This window comes from Bos mutus, chromosome 5, assembly GCF_027580195.1.
Source record: "Bos mutus isolate GX-2022 chromosome 5, NWIPB_WYAK_1.1, whole genome shotgun sequence".
In the NCBI taxonomy this organism is placed as follows: domain Eukaryota; kingdom Metazoa; phylum Chordata; class Mammalia; order Artiodactyla; family Bovidae; genus Bos; species Bos mutus.
The window spans coordinates 22,794,685-22,815,627 of record NC_091621.1 but is presented as its reverse complement, the minus strand read 5'-3'; the positions used below and the strand labels follow the sequence as shown (position 1 = coordinate 22,815,627).

General features: G+C 39.5%; 1 protein-coding gene across 2 annotated transcripts in view; it reads right to left on the bottom strand.

The window, feature by feature from the left end:
• The window catches only part of SRGAP1 (SLIT-ROBO Rho GTPase activating protein 1), a 311,444-nt gene that overhangs the window by 39,639 nt on the left and 250,862 nt on the right, over nucleotides 1-20,943 (bottom strand). Inside the window, exons 9-14 of one of the 2 annotated variants that reach the window (XM_070370528.1) lie at nucleotides 16,821-17,018; nucleotides 16,284-16,368; nucleotides 8,802-8,829; nucleotides 3,393-3,426; nucleotides 273-333; nucleotides 43-120 (exon numbers count right to left, since the gene is read on the bottom strand). In XM_070370528.1, coding sequence (XP_070226629.1) covers nucleotides 43-120; nucleotides 273-333; nucleotides 3,393-3,426; nucleotides 8,802-8,829; nucleotides 16,284-16,368; nucleotides 16,821-17,018 — 484 coding nt within the window. Of the gene's footprint in view, nucleotides 1-42; nucleotides 121-272; nucleotides 334-3,392; nucleotides 3,427-3,935; nucleotides 4,039-8,801; nucleotides 8,830-16,283; nucleotides 16,369-16,820; nucleotides 17,019-20,943 lie in introns of both variants that reach the window. The other variant, XM_005902533.3, reaches the window with a different exon arrangement.

Genomic DNA, 20,943 nt, shown 5'->3' with positions numbered 1-20,943 from the left:
TGATTTTTAACAGTTTGCTTATAGGTACAGATGTGCAATTACCTCTCTCAAATGAATTTTTAATATCATTGACTTCCACCTGGGAACCAGACACTCTGAAAATCCCCTGATGCTGAAGACCTAAAGAGAACAGAAGGGAAAGAGCATGAGAGATTCCATCACATCCTCCAGGTTCCCTTTTTCCCAACCATTAAGTATTAAAAGGAAAGACACATTTACTGCAAGATTCCTAGTAATTGTTTAAGGTAAGAACACTGCAGTTTAGGGCTTACCATAGAGATTTATGAACCGAATACAGCTTTCCACAATGAGGGGGATGATCTGTCCTGAGTCCTGGGTCAAGAGATGGAAACCAGTTAACAGCAGAGCAGAGGCACAAATCACACATAACAATAAAGCTTACAGTTAACCCTAATTAAGGAATGCATTTCATTCATTTAGATGATCATTTCCAAACACACTCCCACTAAAATATTCTTCAAGGGCCAAATATAGAATTATATATGACCAAAGGTATATTTCAGTTCTGAGGCAAACCAAATTAAATACGTTGAAGGCAATTCTGTTTCAACTCACTCTGCTATGCCTAAGGATGCCATAGCTAATTCACCTTTTCTAGTTGCATGTAGGCTCACATACCAAAATGAATTATGTAAATCACTTAATATTTAAAAAGGTTACTTACACAAGTATTAATCTAATGGACCTAAAAAGAGCTGAGTATATTCTAACCGTAGCATCTTAGGACTGACTGACTGTACTAGTCAACAAACACAACTGTTCAGCCATCTAAGGATCCTCTCTGTAGCACCCCCGAGAGTCCACCATCTAGATGATGACAGTTATAAAGGGTCTCTGTGTTTCCAGATGCATAACATGAGAAGTGCTTTATAGCTGCTCATAATGTGTCATGTATTTATTTAGTTTGCATCAGATCTGACTCACCCTCTAAAGATTTTTCATTGCTATATTTTCATGTTTTAAGGATGGAGAAAAAAAATGGCACCAATGTGCACCCCATTAGATCTTGTTTTCTTAGAAGGGACATTTCTCAGCCTTCTTTCTCTACATCTTGTAATACAGGCATCACACTCTACTGAACAAATGTGAATTCTGCAAATGTATTAAGACATGTATAGGATGACAAATGAGATGAAGGAGCTGCTGAGGTCACAATTAAATACGTGTCAATGCCATGCACTCCATGTAGTTAAAGAAGGTTACTGACTACGGAGTTATTTTTCATCTACTTTTCAGATTCTGCTCTTTCAGGAATTAGAGCTTTAAAGAAAGTATGAAGGTTTCAAACTTTAGCTGAAATTAGGCACTAATTCATGGGGAATTTTATTCTGCGACACAAGAAGAATTTGGTTGTCTCAATATGTTAGAACAATTACGAATCCACTGACCTTTCCAATTAAGAAAAGTGGAAGGAGTGGAAATAGACTGTAGTCCAGCAATCTAACTTTTTACTGTTCCTAGAATGGGTAATATACTTCTTGAGGGAGAGTTTCATTTTCAGTTTTAGGACAATATAAACAGTGTATAAACCAGTTAATGGCTCAATTACTTCTGGAGCCTGCATTAAGTTTCTCTAATTAGGCAATCTGTTTCAGGAGCATAAACTTTATTCATTTCTTAAAGAAGATCCTGAAGAATAACAATGCTTTTTTAATGTGAACTAGCTGGCTCAAGAATGGCCATATTATTTTATCAAAACTTACTAACTATGAGAGGGGATATTTTCTTTAGGATACAAGTTTGTTTCAGGTAATGTAACCTTTATATGAACAATTCCTATAACACTGTAATCTAGAAGAGCAACAAATATTTAAATGTAAATGATGAAAGGAGACTATTAGTTGGCAACCTGGCTGAACTTAGTATTAAAACAAAAAGGGAAACCAAGAATAAAAGGTTATTAAAAGAAAAATGTTTGCACTAAGAAAGTTCTAAATAGAAATGTCTTAGGTTTTCATATTATTTTAAAAATATTTTCATCTTTACTCAGCTAATTGCTAATCCTTCAGCTATCATTAGTATTTCATTTCATATAATGAATTTTGGAGCCAAGAAATAATGAATGTGCATGTTTTAATTTAATTTCACGGATGCCAGATGCTTTGGTAGAAAATATTTTACAGGAAGTGAAGCAATGGGCTATGCTCCACTGACCATTCAAACAAATCCCTTTGTGTCTCAGTTTCCCCATGGGAAATAGAGGAAAAATAGCTTTTTCCTTGTTGTGTTACAGTGATATTGTGGGGATCTCAACTGACGGAGCACTTTTCAAAAGTGTAGAGATCACGATACCTGTTGTTTCACTGTTGGGCCAAAGATTCTTTAACACTCTATCTGGAACCGAGAGGAGCTTACAGAAGTTAAGTTTTCCCTGCTAGGAGTTTGCTCCTCCTTTCATGCCTAAATTTGGTTTCCTTTAACTATTCTTAATGAAAAATCTTTCAAAAACATAATATGTGCCTTTCTATGATCTTAAGCAGTCATTCTTATACTGTGTTATCAAATATAATGGAATCATACGTCTACCTCTTCGAGCTGTTCTATATTCTCCTTCTCTGCCAGGCCATCAGCTGCACATCTCAGCGCTTTCATTTGATCGTTCCCTTCTCTCTACCTAATTTGCCCCTGTTTGTAAGCCCTGGGCTGGGAAACCAGATAATCAAATTTGACAATAATTTTATATTAAATTAGAGCCAATAAGGCTCTTCTGGGTTTAAGGCTAATAGCAACAGACTCGTGATTGCTCTTTAGGTTGTCCAGTGGCTTTCACTCAGTTCCAGGGTTAGGATTCATTTTTAAAGGTTGCCGGAGGCTTTAAATTTCTTCATGTATGTATGTTTGTATGGGTCTATCTATCCATATTCATGCACACACACATATTTTGTAATCATTAGTGTACATATTCAATAAAAGATATGTCTTTAAAGAAAGTAAGACACCGTAACATAGTATTAAGGGAGGTTACCAATGATGTAGTTTCCTATATAAATTCAGTCATCGGAAACATTGCATCCTAGGTCGTTGTTCTCTATTTTGTATAATTTACATGAGAGTCCAATATCCAGTATTAAATGTGCACTTGGTATTTAATATTGACTCTCTTATCAAATATATACAAAATTTGGTATATTTGCCAAATACATAATGTAAAACCTAAGCATTTATCCAGTTTTAGTAGAGGACTACTCCCCTTAAAATCAGTGTTTGATTTATATAATTCTTTTCTAAGTAAAACCGGTCTAATTTCCAACTGCAAACACTTTTCTTTTAAAGACCTTAAAAAATCCAGTTAAAGCCAAGCATGACTGTGATTTGAAAATGGTATCAAGAGTGAAAGAGGCTGTGCCCGCGACTTCCCTCGAGCACAGTACCTGATGTCTCGCGTGTGAATTCCTTCGTCCTCGGCTAGAAGCATTATCAGAAATACAGGGTGAAAAAGAAGACAGAGTAAACACAGCAGAGCTCCAGATACAGACCACACGGCCTTACAATTTGTCCAATATAATGAATTCCTCAAGTCATGGGAAATCGAAACTTGCTGTGCTTCAAAGCTAGCCTAACAATGGACTTTCAGATATATTTTGTGCCGTCTCATTTGCATGAGTAGAACTAAAGCATTTTATCAGGTAGCTCTTTTCCTTTTTGTACAAATTATGGCTTTTTTTTTTTTTTTTTAAGAAGAGGGCTTTCTCTTTTGCCAGTATAATAATACCCATGTTTATTCCCTCTTCTGAAGGCACTCAAACCAAACAGTCTTTCCTCTCTGACTTCAGGAAATATTATATTGATTTTCTGGGAAAGCAAAGAGCCCCAGGACAGACTTGGACATAATGACCTGCCTCCTTTTATGAGAGGCTGAGACCATTATAGTAAGAAGCGTGGAGATCAGCCACCCAGATGGCTGGTGCCAGTACCTTGATGAATGTTTCCAAATCCCCATTAAACAACTTAGCATTATACTGTGAGCGGGGTCTGGACTTCCTGTGTTTCTGGGGCTTAGGGGGAACATTTGGAGGCCTAAGGGAGGGAATATAATTACTGAGCATGGCAGAAATCAAACAACAAATGAAACACCCATAGGTCACATCAAAATTACAGGACACAGGAATTCTTGTGTTCCTTCCCCACCCCCACTCCCACCCACGGAGGAGAACAGTCCTTTCCCTTTCCCATTTATTTACTTTGATGGCAACCCCGCTCCAGTACTATTGCCTGAAAAATCCCATGGACAGAGGAGCCTGGTAGGCTATAGTCCATGGGGTCGCAAAGAGTCGGACACGACTGAGCGACTTCACTTTCCTTTCCTTTATGCATCAAAACCCATACCAGCTATTTAGTCACAGTATTCTTTTCTTGTAACTGACATTTGTTTGTTTGTTTTAAAAATGGTAAGCATCACCGAATGAAACTGCAAGCTCTTTGGCCAAGTGTTAGAAACCAACATCTGTGTTATTCGACTTGTAGGTCACACAAAAGACACAACATGTCGTAAAAATGCAGACTCTGAAAGATCCCAGTATGAGAAATTAAATGCAATATTTTTACTTACAACGTAATTCTTCAAGGCAAATAACATTACATCTATTTGATATTCCTCAGGTAGTTAATAGGATTTTATTTTATGTAAAATAAGCTATTAATGGGTCACAAGTGAAAAACAGAGTTTCGTTTCAAAGCTACTTCTAGGGGTAGTAGGTCCAGGCTCACATGAATTATTATTTCTTTAAAACAAACTAGTTCATCACCTAACTATCTGGAGAGAATTATGATGCACCTATTTATTCTGTTCTGAACTCTCTCCATCCCCAGTCTGCTTGCTGTGACAGACAAGTCAGTCTCTCTGGCATAGGCACATCCAGGGTACCATGTACGATATTTAGAAACCATGCACCATCTTGCTTTGTAACTGGAAAGAGGGAAACTTCTGTCCTCTCCCTTTAGAACAAAGAGATCCAGGATCACATGACTCAACTTCTACAACTCTCTTGCAAGGAATACATGGAAGAAGAGACTGAAGACCTTTCTTTGGACATTTCGATTTGAACTCCTTACTTAGAAGGCAGATATGAGGTTACATGGGCTTCCCTGGTGGCTCAGATGGTTAAGAATATGCCTGCAATGCAGGAGGCCTGGTTTCGATCCCTGCGTTGAGAAGATCCTCTGGAGAAGGGAATGGCAACCCATTCCAGTATTTCTGCCTGGAGAATTCCACGGACAGAGGAGACTGGTGGGCTACAGTCCACGGGATTGCAAAGAGTCAGACACAACTGAGTGACTAACACTTTCACTTTCGTGAGGGTATATACCACATTTGGAAATCAGGTAAAGCCCCTTATTAAGCTGCAAACTGTCTAGGAAGAACTTCCTTTTCAGTTCATTAAAGTTCAAAAAGACCAGTTTAAAAACAAAGACCCAAGAGTTTATGCGGAAGCCTGGCTACCTTCCTAAGATATCACTACAGCAATTGTGACAGCCAGGGGAACAAACTTGCTGATAACTGCCTTCCACAGCCAAATTTTAAGACTTTCCAACAGGTGGGCTCATATAACTGATAGGGTGTACAGCAAGCAATGCCTGAAGCTCCATGGTGCTTGAGAGGCTGAAAGGAGCCTTTGCAAGTGTCTAGACGCAAATATGGAAAATTCCACCAAGTAGAAAGTCATAAATTACCATTGCTGAAATTTCTGAAACTTCGTTTATACACTGAATTCTGTGCCATTCACTGAAGAAAGGATCTGGTGGGTATAAACAAACAAAACAACTGCCTCCCAATGAATTTAACCATATGTGGTTGACTTCATCCACTCTTTTCCTTATTTTATAAGTATTTTAAAATGCATAGCTTATTTTTATTCAAGTATGGTAAGGCCAACATATCGGAAGACAACTGTCATTGGAAAGATTGTTTCTTACTCACAGTTCCCAAGAGGTAGGGGCATGCTGCTGCATGGGGGTGAGGGGAACACGGGGAAATATCAGTCAGGAGGAAGAAACAGTGAGGGAAAATGTGAGCCTTTGCTGTGGTTCCCATGGGAAGGAACAGGCAAGGCAGGGTAAGCAGGCTAGTCCTTGAATGCAAGGAGATCAAACCAGTCCATCGTATAGGAAATCAACCCTGAATATTCACTAGAAGGACTGATGCTGAAGCTCAAGCTCCAATATTTCGGCCACTTGATGCGAAGAGCCAACTCACTGAAGAAGACCCTAGTACTGGGAAAGACTGAGGGCAGGAGGAGAAGGGAGGGAGAGAGGATGAGATGACTGGATGGCATCATCAGTTCAATGGATATGAGTTTGAGCAAATTTCATAAAATAGTGAAAGCCAGGGAAGCCTGATGTGTTGTAGTCCATGGGGTCACAAAGAGCCAGACACAACTGAGTGACTGAATGACAAGGCCTTGAATACTTTCAGTGGGCTCTGGGGGATGGGAGCTGTCCCTAGTTGTCTGGCAAACTGGCCTTCGGGTGACTGGGGAAGGTAAATAGCGGCCCTACGTATAAAGGCTTGAAAAAAGAGGTGGTTGAGGGTATGGGCTCTGGACTGGTTGCTTTATATACAAAAGGCACACTCGTAAGAAAGCCCTTTACTATCTCTAGGAACTGACTAACTGTTAGAGGGACAGTCCCTCCAGGGTCAGCAAGGCCCCAGGAAGACAAAGCATCAAATACAGAAACTAGAAAAATGTGGTTATTATGACAAGGTCCAACAGAACTTCACATCTGGTGCTATCTGGAGCAGGTGATGAAGCTAAACCCCACTCCAGTACTCTTGCCTGGAAAATCCCATGGACGGAGGAGCCTGGGAGGCTGCAGTCCATGGGGTCGCTAAGAGTCGGACACGACTGAGCGACTTCACTTTCTCTTTTCACTTTCATGCATTGGAGAAGGAAATGGCAACCCACTCCAGTGTTCTTGCCTGGAGAATCCCAGGGATGGGGAAGCCTGGTGGGCTGCCGTCTATGAGGTCACATAGAGTCAGACACGACTGAAGTGACTTAGCATAGCATAGCATAGCATAGCATAGCAAGGGAATAGGAACACAAGCTCATTCTGTTTGGTTACTTATTTGTGGGACAAGCAAATACTGCAGCTGGAGGCAAAGCCCTGGAGAATTATTCCCGCATAGCTGAGAGATGCAGAGCACCTTCTGGCTGAGGCTAACAGAGGAATGTCTTGAGTCTTCTACCAGAAGTCTGAGAAGTGCCTCTCTTGATGACTCTAAAGTATGAAGCAAATGTGAAAATACTAAAGCTGGGAGAGGGACCTGAGGTTAGAATAAACCGTCTGAGAGCTCATCAAGGTACTTCCCATGGCAGAGTTGGTTTGGCAGGCAGACTGGTGTACTGATGGTTCTGGCTCTACTATGTACACGCCAGGTGGACGCCAGACTCTACGTTCATTCAACATTTGAATTGGATGACTCGTTCTGGTCCTGTACCTGCCACACAATTTCTGGATAATCTGGCTTTCCATGTAGAATGCCCATGTGGATGAGAGGAAGTACCAGTCAGAAGAATGTGAACATTAAGTCTGCTGTGGTGGTTTAGTCGCTAAGTTGTGTCCAACTCTTGCAACTCCATGGACTGTAGCCCACCAGGCTCCTCTGTCCATGGTTTTCTCCAGGCAAGAATACTGGAGTGGGTTGCCATTTTCTTCTCCAGGGGATCTTCCAGTCTGCTGAGCAATTATATTAATAGCAGTCATTGAGAATTTACATATTTGTACTCCTGCCTTTAAAAAAATCTTTTAAAGGGGTACCTTATATGAATTATAATTTATAAACAGGTAAAAGAGTTGATACTGTAAAGGAGACATTAACTGTGATACAAGTGATATATAACATGCAGGAGTAATATGCCTCTTTGTTACTGACATAGGGAAGAAAAACCAGTATTTTCATAAAGTTTAGGTAAGTCAGTGGCTATATCTTTCTAGTTGGTTCACCAAGATATAAGAGGGGTTTCCTTTTGAATAAACTACCTAGCAAGAACATCACAGAATCTGAAAATCAACCTGACCATTACTGCAACAGACATACCAGTGTTCCAAATGCCTCCTACCTCAAAGAGAACTCAACTTTAAAAGTGCAATGTCTTGTTATGTCAATTAGAAGAATTTCTGGCTGTTGCACAAATGTTGGCAGAGAAAAAGAAAAGTTGCCATAAACTTTCCCGAACCCAAATCAGAATCTGCTTCCAAAAAGGCTTTTCCTTCTCAGCAGTAGCTTCAAAATCCTTCCAAGAATTTATAAAAGGGGGAAAAAAAGGAAGAACAAAAGGAAGTGCAATACTGTACTAGGCATTAAAAGTTAAAATTTTAAAGCAAACCGAACAGGGACTGAGCTAAAATCCAAGAATATTCAACACAGCTCTAGTTTTTATGACATACAGAAGCAAGAAGTAACTAGCCAGACACTGTACATATGCACATAATATTGCTTGTTAATTAAATTACCAAAAGTCTTATCAGACTCTTTTTAGAAACTTAAAGTGCTTTGGATTAGATAAATCAAAGCCATTCAATTTCTATCCTTTTTTTTTTTTTTTAAACTGATGCTACTCATTACAGAGCTTTACAATTCCAGTGGGAAACCCTCAGATCTGCCAGGGCAAATCTGGTTTCATGAGAACCCCAAACACTTCCTGTTACTGTCTTGTCAAGCCCAAACTATCCTCCAAGTTCATTAACAAAATATGTTCATTCTTGCAACATTTAATTGGTTGCTGGTTAAAAGAGAGAAGAGAGTGAGACACAATGAATATGTTAAAATATTTTCCTACCTTGTAGTCATATATTCAGCTCTATGACCTGCAGGAAAAAAAAATAAGTCAACTGAATGGAATCAGTGGAATGCATTTGGTAATCTTTTATATCATCTGTCCCTTGATTTATGATGCTGAGTTTATAATAACTCACACATTTTACGGTGGACAGCATGAAGACAGCATATAAAGACAGACAAAAAATTCAAAGTAAGTATTTCATGAAATCTATACATAAAACTTAATAAATTCCATAGATTAAAGAAATGTTTCACTTGGCAATTTGAGGCAGGGAGCTTTAGTTATTATTATTATTTTTTAAACAAGAAATAGCTGCTTGATCTTAACTGTAAGGTCAAAGATGAAATACAAATAAAACACAACCAAGATTTCAACGTTAGTTATTCCCTCTGTCTGGACTGATAACTGTGAGAGAGAAGCAAGGGGTCACATAGGGTTAGGAGAACTCAATTTCTTTTAAATTGGCATTCTTTCGAGAATATGAAATCAGGCAGAGAGGTTGTACTTTACAATCAGAAATGACATTTGCAGATATGAAAGTACAAGGACATTAAATTATGCTACATTATACCAACTAGTAAGCTAAAAGCCTTTCACAGAATTCCCTGTCATTTAAAACACGAGGTTCTTATGCATTCAGGCTTCTTGGTTTGTTTTAAGCAGCTCTCTTTTTGTGGTGCTGTTAACAATCTGAGCTAACTTCAAGCCTAAATATGTCTATGATGGCTGTCTGTTCTTTCTTATATTTAGGGTGGAGTAGTGGGAAGGGGTGTGGGAGAGTTGAACCATTCAACTGCTTTGTTTGCAAAATGATGATATGGTCTTGAAAGTGCTTGAAAATACAGCTGGCAGAGAAGTGTCATGTTGCAGCACCAACAGGTGAGGCCAGCCCATCAGATCAATGATTCAGGCTTCTAGGGCAAGGCCAATACAACAATGGTAAGAGAGTACTGGCTAGCTGGGAACTGTGAATGAATACTCCCAGGCTGCAACAGAATCTTTTACCCTACATCTGCTTTTGAATAACAAGTAACATAAAGTATTTGGTTAATATCTATTTATTAAATAGGAGGCACCAGTTCATATCAGAGCAAACCTGTCTCAACACAGATGCAGGCTACTGTAAATCTTGGTAGAATCTATCTTTGGCCAAGACTTGGGGTTAGGGAGTGGGAAAGGGAGATAAATCTGATTTTTTTCCTCCACTATCCAGTTCTACCTATCATTTAACTATAAGTTCCTTCCTTTTGCTGGCTTTCTGCTACTTTAAAAAGAAAAGATAGACACAGAACTCCAGAAGAATTTATAATAGTTATTTCTAAATGGATGGGAGAGAAGGTCTATGGGCAAGTGGAGAGAGCAGACAGTGAGCTGAATGTGATGTCCTAGAGGACGGCCTTCAGCAGGAAGTTGGCTGTACAGGGTTAATGCACAGTGAGAAGACAGGGCTGGAGGTTAATATTTAAGAGCTGCTACTCTTTGGATTGTGTTGGGGCCATGAGAGTGAGCTGAGATCACTGAGGGTCAGTCAGTAGAATGAACAAAGGATTGAGAGCCAAGGAAATAGCTGACTTATACTGTACTGATTGTCATGTTGCATACTTTATTACAACATAAAAGTATGACATAAAATACATGTATTAGTAACAACAAAAACAGCAATGATGTCTAACATTTATTGACACTGTTCTAAGCACTTTCTGTAGAGTAACACAATTTTTATAACTTTATGAAGTAGGTACTATAATATCGCTAGACTGAGCCCATAGAAGACAAGTGACTCGTCCAAGGTCGCATGGTCAGTATGTGGTGGGTCTGGCACTAACGCCCAGGTTTTTTTTAATTCTAGACCCAAGCTCCCACATATATTGTAAAATGTAAATCTTTTTCTCCCCAGCAAATACTCAGAAAAACCCTAGAAGGCAGGTAGAGATATCTGTCTGCCTCATACGGATAAAGCCAAATACAAAATACTGAAGATTTAATAAATTAAATACATTTTAAAAACAACTTTAATACCTATCAAATTAAAGAGAACCACAGAGGTTAATAACTTCCAAGTGATTCAAAAAGATGTTAATGATAATTCCTTAGAAACTAAATGCTTTTACAATGTTGAAATTTTACTACTTTTGTTAAAGTATCCTAACTGAATAGTCTCTAGATTTAGAAAATGATCATATATAAAATGGCTTAAAATCATTTTGTTCCATCCATCCATGGTTAATAGTATTTGATAAAAAATTAAAAACCTATAAGATACATTTTGATTAATGAATCAAGAGCGAGCTTTGTGAGAACCATCACTCACAGTATAAGCACCACCACCACATCCATTGTTTTTTTCTGCTAATAGTACTCAGTGTGTCCTAACTGATGAATGAGGTTTTATTTTTTAATCAGTATCATCATTAATAGATCAATAACACACAAGCTTAGAAGAAATCTGCTTCCCAGAGAAATGTGAAAGCTTCCAGTGGTCTGAGGATTAGATTTCAATCACTTTCTTTGGAAGGCTACTTAATTATTAAAAACAACAGACAACTCCTTCTTCTACCCCAATACAAGCCATTTGGAGGAAAAAAAAAAATGATCCAGGATTATCTTGTTCTTGGTACAAATAGCTACTTCGACTACTTTTAAAATTTACTCGAGAATTAGGAAGTGAATTATTTTTCAAGCCCAAATGTATTTTATGTCCACAGAGTAAAAGTGAAAAGCAAAATATAATTTGGTGGCAATCTGAGTCCCCAAACTAGATAAAATATTTAAAACGCACGCAGCTCGCACTGAATGGAGGCATCCTGGATTTTGTCCCTAATGAATGATTGATAAGGACTTGTGGCGTTACTTTCCAGCCCTTTATCTTCCTTAAAAGTACAACTACTGCAGTACCTTTCTAAAAAATATAATTATTCACAATCAGCTTTTCTTTCAAAAGTATATTTGTACTTTGACTCAAAGACAAAGGAGTGAGTGATGATAGTCTATTTAATTCCTATGTCCAGGGCTAAAAACAATATAACATGGAACTCAGGTTTCAGTGTTTGATTATCTGTGTTTAGCAAAAATTACACGGATGTTTACAACCCGTTAACTCCAAATGCTACACTCAAAGAAGCCATGTGAACACCAAGGCTCATTACTAAAATAGAACAAAATTTCTGTGCCTCAGTTTTACAGACATATAGCTCATTTTCCATGCTCGATTTAACATCTATTTCCCTAACCCTAACCCTAATCTGACCAGCCTAGATAGCATATTCAAAAGCAGAGACATTACTTTGCCAACAAAGGTCCCTCTAGTCAAGGCTATGGTTTTTCCTGTGGTCATGTATGGATGTGAGAGTTGGACTGTGAAGAAGGCTGAGCGCCAAAGAATTGATGCTTTTGAACTGTGGTGTTGAAGATTCTTGAGAGTCCCTTGGACTGCAAGGAAATCCAACCAGTCCATTCTGAAGGAGATCAGCCCTGGGATTTCTTTGAAGGAATGATGCTAATGCTGAAACTCCAGTACTTTGGCCACCTCATGTGAAGAGTTGACTCATTGGAAAAGACTCTGATGCTGGGAGGGATTGGGGGCAAGAGGAGAAGGGGACAGAGGATGAGATGGCTGGATGGCATCACTGACTCGATGGACGTGAGTCTGTGTGAACTCTGGGAGCTGGTGATGGACAGGGAGGCCTGGCGTGCTGCGATTCATGGGGTCGCAAAGAGTCAGACATGACTGAGCGACTGATCTGATCTGATCTGATCTTATTTAAAAACAAAGACATCACAAAATGATATAATGGTGTTGCTGAAGGATGAAGAAGATGATGATGACGCCTTTGGCCTTAACTCTTCGTGTGTTTTTTCTTTTCTATTTCAGTTGTTTTCAAAGATTTGGAATTCTGATATTTGACAGTGCCACTTTAAGAGCCCAATCTAGTTGCTCTGCAATGTTGTAAATCAAAGGACTTACTGGGTCACTGGTAGCCTGCCAAAAGCGAGCAGTAAGACAGGCCAAACACATGTCTGTAGTTACAGTTTCAGCTGTGTACGATCAACTGCTAAATCCCTGAGTTAGGCTCTATTTGTTTTACTATGAGGGCAGTTTTTGCAGCAATGAGCCTAGTATAACTCAGAGATGTGGTTTCTATATAAAAAGTCAAGACTGTCCCCAAACGCACTGTTTAAATCTGACCTTCTAACCTTAGTTAACCAACCCCAGAGTTGGAGCCCTTCTTAAGGGCTCGCCATTGGATAATCTCACTGTGGGACAGGCACCATTAACTTTCCTGGTCGCCCCTTGGTGTAAGCCTATTAATGTGAACAGGGCTTGTGTGGAAAGCTGAAGGGCTCACAAGAGCTGAAAGATGGGGCATGTCCTCCACGCTCAGTCTTTCGCTGGGCAAAGCTGCTAGCATCAAGGCCGGGCTGTGACCAATAGCTAGAGTGCTGCCAAGTCTGCACGTGGGCAGGGCTGGGGAGCAGAGAGGTCTGCAGCCAGTGTGTCTGCTGGCCCCGGATGAGAACAATCCAGTTTCTTGTGCAGAAAAAATCCAATTCAGTGAACATCTGGAATACCTGAACACAGCTTGTGTCACTAGGACACTGGAAACCACTGAAAGAAATTACAAGAGGAGAAATCCTGGCACAGAGTTCACCAGGCATGATATAGTTTTATACAATTCAGCAGCTAAAGACAGAATCTGGCTAAAATATAGCCTTAGCCAATAATGGCATATAAAATCATATCAACCAGTGGGGCTTCCTCTCCAGGAGACAGAAGGGAATCTATGTAGAATGAGTACCATAAAGGTTTCAGAATGTGATCAGAGTATTAACACATGTCTGCCTGCAGCGCCAAGAATGAATTCACCCACTACTTCATTCCCTGCAACTCACAATTTCTGAAGTGGTGTCTCCAGTTCTGTAAGTATTCAGCTGCACTTAAGATAATTTATGCTTTGGGATGGGCAATGACCTTGGGGCATCACTGAAATATAAGGCATTTGTGAAAAATGGAAAAAAAGAAAAAGACTTCACATGTTATGAGGAGAAAAACAAGAAAAAGACACAGTAGCTGAGGTAAGACAATTATTCAAAGAAAAAAAGGGCTTTTTCTAAGGTTCAAACTTCTGTTACAGAAAAACTGAAAGACTGGTACAGGGAACATTCTTATACCTTCACATAGATTTCCCAACTGGTAACATTTTACAATAATGACTTTATCTCCTCCTCTCTCCCTCATTCTTACATATGTCTTTTTTCCTGAACCATCTGAAAGTAAGTTGCAGAATTAGGACACTTAGCAAGCATTTCTTAATAATAAGAATATTCTCCTTCATAAGTTTATCATATCTAGGAAAATGAAAAATTCATTCAATAATACCATATAATATAGTCTATATTTAAATTTCCCCAAATATCACTAAAACATCTTTTATAACTTTTGATTTTTGATTCATAATCTAATGAATATTCACATATTATATTTAGTTACTTGATTTTTTGGTCACCTGACATGAAGAGCTGATTTACTGGAAAAGCCCCCTGATGCTGGGAAAGATTGAGTGCAGGAGGAGAAGGGGATGACAGAGGGTGAGATGGCTGGATGGCATCACCGACTCAATGGACATGAGTTTGAGCAAACTCTGGGAGATATTGGAAGGACAGGGAAGCCTGGCGTGCTGCATGCAGTCCATTGGGTTGCAGAGTCAGACATGACTTAGCAACAATAATTTTTTAAGACACTTTTTAGTACTTTAAGTGTTTTTTTTTTCTAAGTAAAATTGGCCTTTTATCTTAGAGTCTGGCATTCTAACTGCAATTCATGGTATTTCAGGTTATGAAGACCTTTCTACATGTGGACATTCCCTGAGGATAATGAGTCCTTTGGAGGAGACCAGGAGATAAGGTGATGGAAACACCTTGTTTTCTGGGCAGGAAAGTTCTAAAACTGGTCAACTCTTTTTAGCTTGAGTTGTTCACACAACTCGCTCCCTGATTTCCCTCTCCCATCTGTATTGTCTTTCACTTTTTATAACTTCCAGCAAGATCTAGTGTGAAAAATAAGAATTAAACGTGTTACCGACTGGTACTGAGGTACTGAGGACAGGGACCTGGTGGCTTTTTTCTCCTCTTTTTAAATTTCACAAAGATGAAAAGAGAAAAACATCTACACTATCCCCTTTGCTTGTAATCCTTTCTCTCTCCTCAGTTTTCCCATCTGTGAAAAATGGGGAAATTAACAGTGCTCAGTTAAATATACAGCTCAGAACAATGCCTGGCACACAGAGAGCTTTCTATAAGTGGTTGCTATTGTTTTTTTGTTTTTACTAGATATACTAATAGAATGAAACTATTTCTCAACTAAGACCAATCTTACTGGGGGGGGTTGGGGGGAGGGCACCCAAACTGGTTTAACTGGTTTCTAGAGTCCGATGGACATGGCAACCCACTCCTGTACTCTTGCCTGAAAAATCCAATGGATGGAGTGGCCTGGTAGGCTATAGTCCATGAGATCTCGAAGTTAGACATGACTGAGCGACTTCACTTTCACTTTTCACTTTCATGCATTGGAGCAGGAAATGGCAACCCACTCCAGTGTTCTTGCCTGGAGAATCCCAGGGACGGGGGAGCCTGGTGGGCTGCCATCTATGGGGTCGCACAGAGTCGGACGCGACTGAAGTGACTTAGCACTAGCAGAGTCCAAAAAGGCAATAGATGGGACAACAAATACCAGCCCATTTAAACAAAAGGGGTGGGACTGGAAGGGTGGGGAAAGTACACCAAGGACAGGAAGAAGTGGCTGGGGCAGAGGAGGGGGCTGTCAGCAGGTGGGAGCAGGCACAGTTCCTTACACTTCTGTACTCCTAGAAGCACTGGGGCTCTGAAGACCCTTCTTTGCAGCTCTGTGTTGGTTTTTCAGCCCTAGATTTCACTGCTCTGCCTCCAAGTTAGCATAAAGTTTATAGGGAAAATAATTTCGGAGAATTCCCTGGTAGTCCAGTGGTTGGCACTCTGCCCCCCTTACTGATGGGAGCCTGGTTCCATCCCTGATTGGGGAACTAAATCCCATAAGTTGGTGGTGTTGTTTAGTCACTCAGTCATGTCTGAGTCTTCTGCAATCACATGGACCCAACCCGCCAGGCTCCTCTGTCAATGGGATTTTCCAGGCAAGAATACTGGAGTGGGTTGCCATTTCCTTCTCCAGGGGATCTTTACAACCCAGGGATTGAACCCACGTCTCCTGCTTGGCATGAAGAACCACTGAGCTACCTGGGAAGTGTGGCACAGCCTCCAAAAGAAAAAAGGATAAAAGGAAATAGTTCCAGGGAAAATTTGATTCTTAAACAGATAAAGCCAAATCTAAACATACGCTGTTCTCTGCTTCTTCCAGAACAAATTCACACGGTTCATATTCTTCATGGAACACATACACAACACAAGATATAATCCAGGTCATCTCCCCAACTCTTTCAGATAACTGACCTTCTCCAAGCGTCCTCTGCAACAAGTCATGCTTGGCTTGAAGTTTTGTGATGAGATTACTACCCTCCAAATATTCTCTGAGTTTCTGCAAAAGGAAAGATACATTTTTAACTTTAAAAGAAACTATTTGATGTCAAGGAACTTCCTACAGGATATCTAAAAATCCAGCCATTCTTACCTCCTAGATCCTAGAATCTTGCTATGCAAAGTATGGTTCTGATGCAGACCACGGCATCAGCCTATTAGAGGTGTGAACTCTCAGTTACCCCCACGCCAGGACTATTGGCATCAGAACCTGCATTTTAACAAGCTCTCGTGGTGACATGTATGTTCATGAGATCCTTTAAAAGTTCTGTTTTAGAGCAGCCCTTTTTAACTTTGTCTGCATATCAGCACTATCTCCCATATCCCAGAATTGCTGAATTGGGAACTCTGGTCTTAATAAAGAATGCTAGATGATTCTGATGCAATTCCAAAAGCAGAGCTGGGGGACCCCAGATTGGAGACCCCAAGAGGTTGGGGAAGCAGCAGGCGTACCATGAAGTAGAACTGCTCGGTCTCCTGCTGGTTGGCTCTTCTCTTGGCGATGCTGGGCTTACTCAGATAGGTTTCAGAGACCGTGGACTTCACAGACTCTGTGGAGCGACTGTGCTGGAAGCACTCAGAAACATCGTAGTCCTCGATAGTGACCATATCCTGTATTGTCTGCAGGGTGGCCTCAGTCGTTTTCTTAACCTGGGAACAGGAGTACATCTCTCCAGTGAGTACCTTATTTCATGAATCCCACACTCAGTGAGAAACCACTCTGTCAGTCAGAAATGGGGGCACAGGCCCTCCCGTCCAAAGTTCAGAGTCCACTGGGGGAACAACAAGAGATCAAACCAGTCAATCCTAAAGGAAATCAACACTGATTACTCATTGAAAGGGCTGATGCTGAAACTCCAATACTTTGGCCAGCTGATACAAAGAGCTGACTTATTGAAGAAGACCCTGATGCTGGGCGAGACTGAGGGCAAGGGGAGAAGGGGGCGACAGGATGAGATGGTTGGATGGCATCACCAACTCAATGGACATGAGTTTGAGCAAGCTTGGGGAGAAGGTAAAGGACAGGGAAGCCTGGTGTGCTGCAGTTCATGGGGTCTCAAAGAGTTGGACACAACTTAGCGAATGAACAGTATCAACAGGGGAGAGAGACAGGTAAACAATACCTCATGTCACAAATATGAGAGGCTTTCTTCCAAATTATCCTAAGGAGGACGTCATTCATATATGAGTTCTTGTAAATCTCATGTATCACCGGGTACTCTCTCAATTACATTTTGTTTTAAAGAACCTTCAGTTTAACTGAAGTGAAATTACACACAGAAAGATGCATGAACAATAAGTATGACTTTATGAATTATCACTGACTGAACACATTCATGTGATTACCACTCAGATAAAGAAATCTAGTACATTATGAGTGCCCTCTGCTTCTCCCAATCACCACACATGCTTTTCTCCTCCCCAAAGGTAGTTACTAAGTACTATAGTATGTAGGATTTTTGTCTTGCTTCTTTTGCTCAACTTTATATAGTAAGATTTATTCATTTCTTATGAGTATCCTATTTCACTGCTGAATATTCATTGTAAGAATACATTGGAATTCATCCCTTTTACTGTTGATAGATGACTTATTTCTGACTTGGGGCCACTATGAATAATATTGCTATGAACACATTTTTGTTGGGCCACACATACGTGAGTAGACTTACTGCTTATTGGGTATTCCAGACTGTTTGCAAAGTTATTATTCTCATTTGTATTCCCACCAACACAGGAGGAGAATTCCTATTACTCCACATCCTCAACAATTGGTACTGCTAAGTCGCTTCAGTCGTGTCCGACTCTGTGTGACCCCATAGATGGCAGCCCACCAGGCTCCCCTGTCCCTGGGATTCTCTAGGCAAGAACACTGGGTGGGTTGCCATTTCCTTCTCCAATGCATGAAAGTGAAAAGTGAAAGTGAAGTCGCTCAGTCGTGTCCGACTCTTCACGACCCCATGGACTGCAGCCTCCCAGGCTCCTCCGTCCATGGGATTTTCCAGGCAAGAGTACTGGAGTGGGCTGCCATTGCCTTCTCCAAACAATTGGTACTGTCAGCTTTAAAAAATTAAACCATTGTGTTGATGGAACTTCCCTGGCAGTTCAGTGGTGAAGATTCTGCACTCCCACTGCTGGGTGCATGGGTTTGTCCCTGGTTGGGGAACTAGGATCCCACATGCCTTGTGGCATGGCCAAAAGAAAAAACAAAAACCAAATAAATCATTACACTGGTTGTGTAACTGTATCACATTGTGGTTTTAACATGCATTTCTCTGATGGTTGAGATTGAGCACATCATCACATGTTTAAGGCAATTTAGATTCTCTCTCTTGGACACAGTTTGTTAAATCTCCTGCTCAATCTTATAGTGGGTGATGAGCCTTTGTCTTACTGATCTGTAACAAGTATATGAGTTTTTTGTTAGCTATATGTGATGCAAATATCTTTTCCTACTCTATACTGTGGCTTTCTATAGTATTTAGACAAACAGTCTCTAGTTTTAATGTAATCAATTTACCAATCCTTTCCTTTGAAATCAGGGCTTTTTGTGCCCTATTTAAGAAATATTTTCCCATCTCATAAGTAGTCATAAGTGGCATACTATTTTATGCTATCTTCTGGGAGCTTTTCAATTTATCTTCCACAATTAGGCTGTACTCCACCTTTGCTTATCAGAATCTTCATAAATTGATAACTTTATCCTCTTCCCAGACAATGTACAGAGTTTGTTGTTGTTGTTTAGTTGCTAAGTCACGTCTGACTGTCACTTTTATGACCCCATGGACTGTAGCCTTCTAGGTCCTCTCCATAGGATTTCCTAGGCGAGAATACTGGAGTGGGTTGCCATTTCCTTCTCCAGAGGATCTTCCTGGCCCAGGGATTGAACTCGTATCTCCTGCATTGGCAGGTGGATTCCCTACCACTGAGCCACCAGGGAAGCCTGTAGAGAGTTTAGAACATCTTAAAACCATTCACTTTTCCTGAATTATATGCTTTTTTTGGTAATGTTTCATAACATGATATATATGTAAATATTTGTATACATTTATATATAAGACATTATTGTGATCTAGGCAGCATTCATTTAACTTTATCCATATAATTATTACATTCTTTGATTTCTATCTCTTACATTTTTAAGAACACATTTTAGAAGTTCTTTTTTTAAGAAAAATATAGTTGACTTACAATATTATGTTAGTTTCAGGTGTATAACAAAGTAATTCAGTTATATATATATACACACACATAGTTTTTTAGATTCTTTTCCATTATAGGCTATTACAAGATATTAAACATAGTTCTCTGTGCTATACAGTAAATTCTTATTGCTGCATCTGTATAACAATAAAGGAGAGGGAGTGACAGAAGATGAGATGGTTGGATGGGATCACTGACTCAATGGACATGAGTTTCAGCAAGCTTCGGCACATGGTGAAGGGCAGGGAAGCCCGGTGTACTGCTGTCCATGGGGTTGCAAAGAGACACAACTTAGTGACTGAATGATGAATATCTATTTTATACAGAGTAATGTGTATCTGTTAATCCCATACTCCTAATTTATCCTTCTTCTTTCCTTTTGGTAACCATAAATTTGTTTTCTATGAAGAAATTCTTTTTAGCATGAATCTTCTGGCAGTGAACTCAGTCTTTATTGATTTAAAAACGTCTTTTATTTCACCTTCTATTATGAAATATATCTTTTTTCCCCTGGTGGGCAGTTACTTTCCTTTAGTACATTTAAGATATCACTGTACTTTCTTGTGGTTTTCATGTTCCTGTTGAGTGAGAAGTTTATTGTCAGTTTATTGTACTTTGAAAGAACTCTGCTTTCTTTCTCCAGCTGCTTTTAAAGTTTTTTACAGTTTAACTATAATGCGTCTAGGTAAGGATTTTAAAAGCTTATTCTAAATATATTCAGACTTCTTGAATTGTGTGGTATTTTTCCAAAGCTATGATAAAACTTCAGATAAAATTACCTTTGCAAATATCAACTCTACTTTCTTCTCTTTCATTTTTTTCTGGGAGTTTAATTATGTCCTCTGTAGCTTACCATTCTCTTCATATTTTCTATCCTTTTGTTTTTCCGTGCTGCATTTCAATTACTTTCTTCTAATTTTTCTTTCATTTTGATAATTCACTCTTCAGCTGTGTCTAATCTGATGTTAAACCATGCACCAATTTATTAGTTTGGATTTTTCTGTATTTTGGTATTTCTGTACTTTGGTATTTTTTGGTATTTTGGTATTTCTATATTTCTCAACTCTAGAATTTCTGTGGTTTATTTTCAAACTATTTCACTGTTTAGAGGTTATAATAGTGCCCTGCTGAAATCTAAGCTTGGCTTTTATCTCCTTAAACACAGTATAGAGATCTTTTACAGTTTCTGATAATTTATTTCTATTGTCTATTATGTCTTCTGGCTACCACTCATTACATCTTGTCTCCTTATGTACCTAGTTATCTTTGCTGGACATTTTTGGTAGAATTATTTGAGCTCTAAGGTGAGATTATCATCCTGAGAGAATATTCGTTTATTTTTCCAAGTCATTAGGGGCACTAATAGTTCAAAATC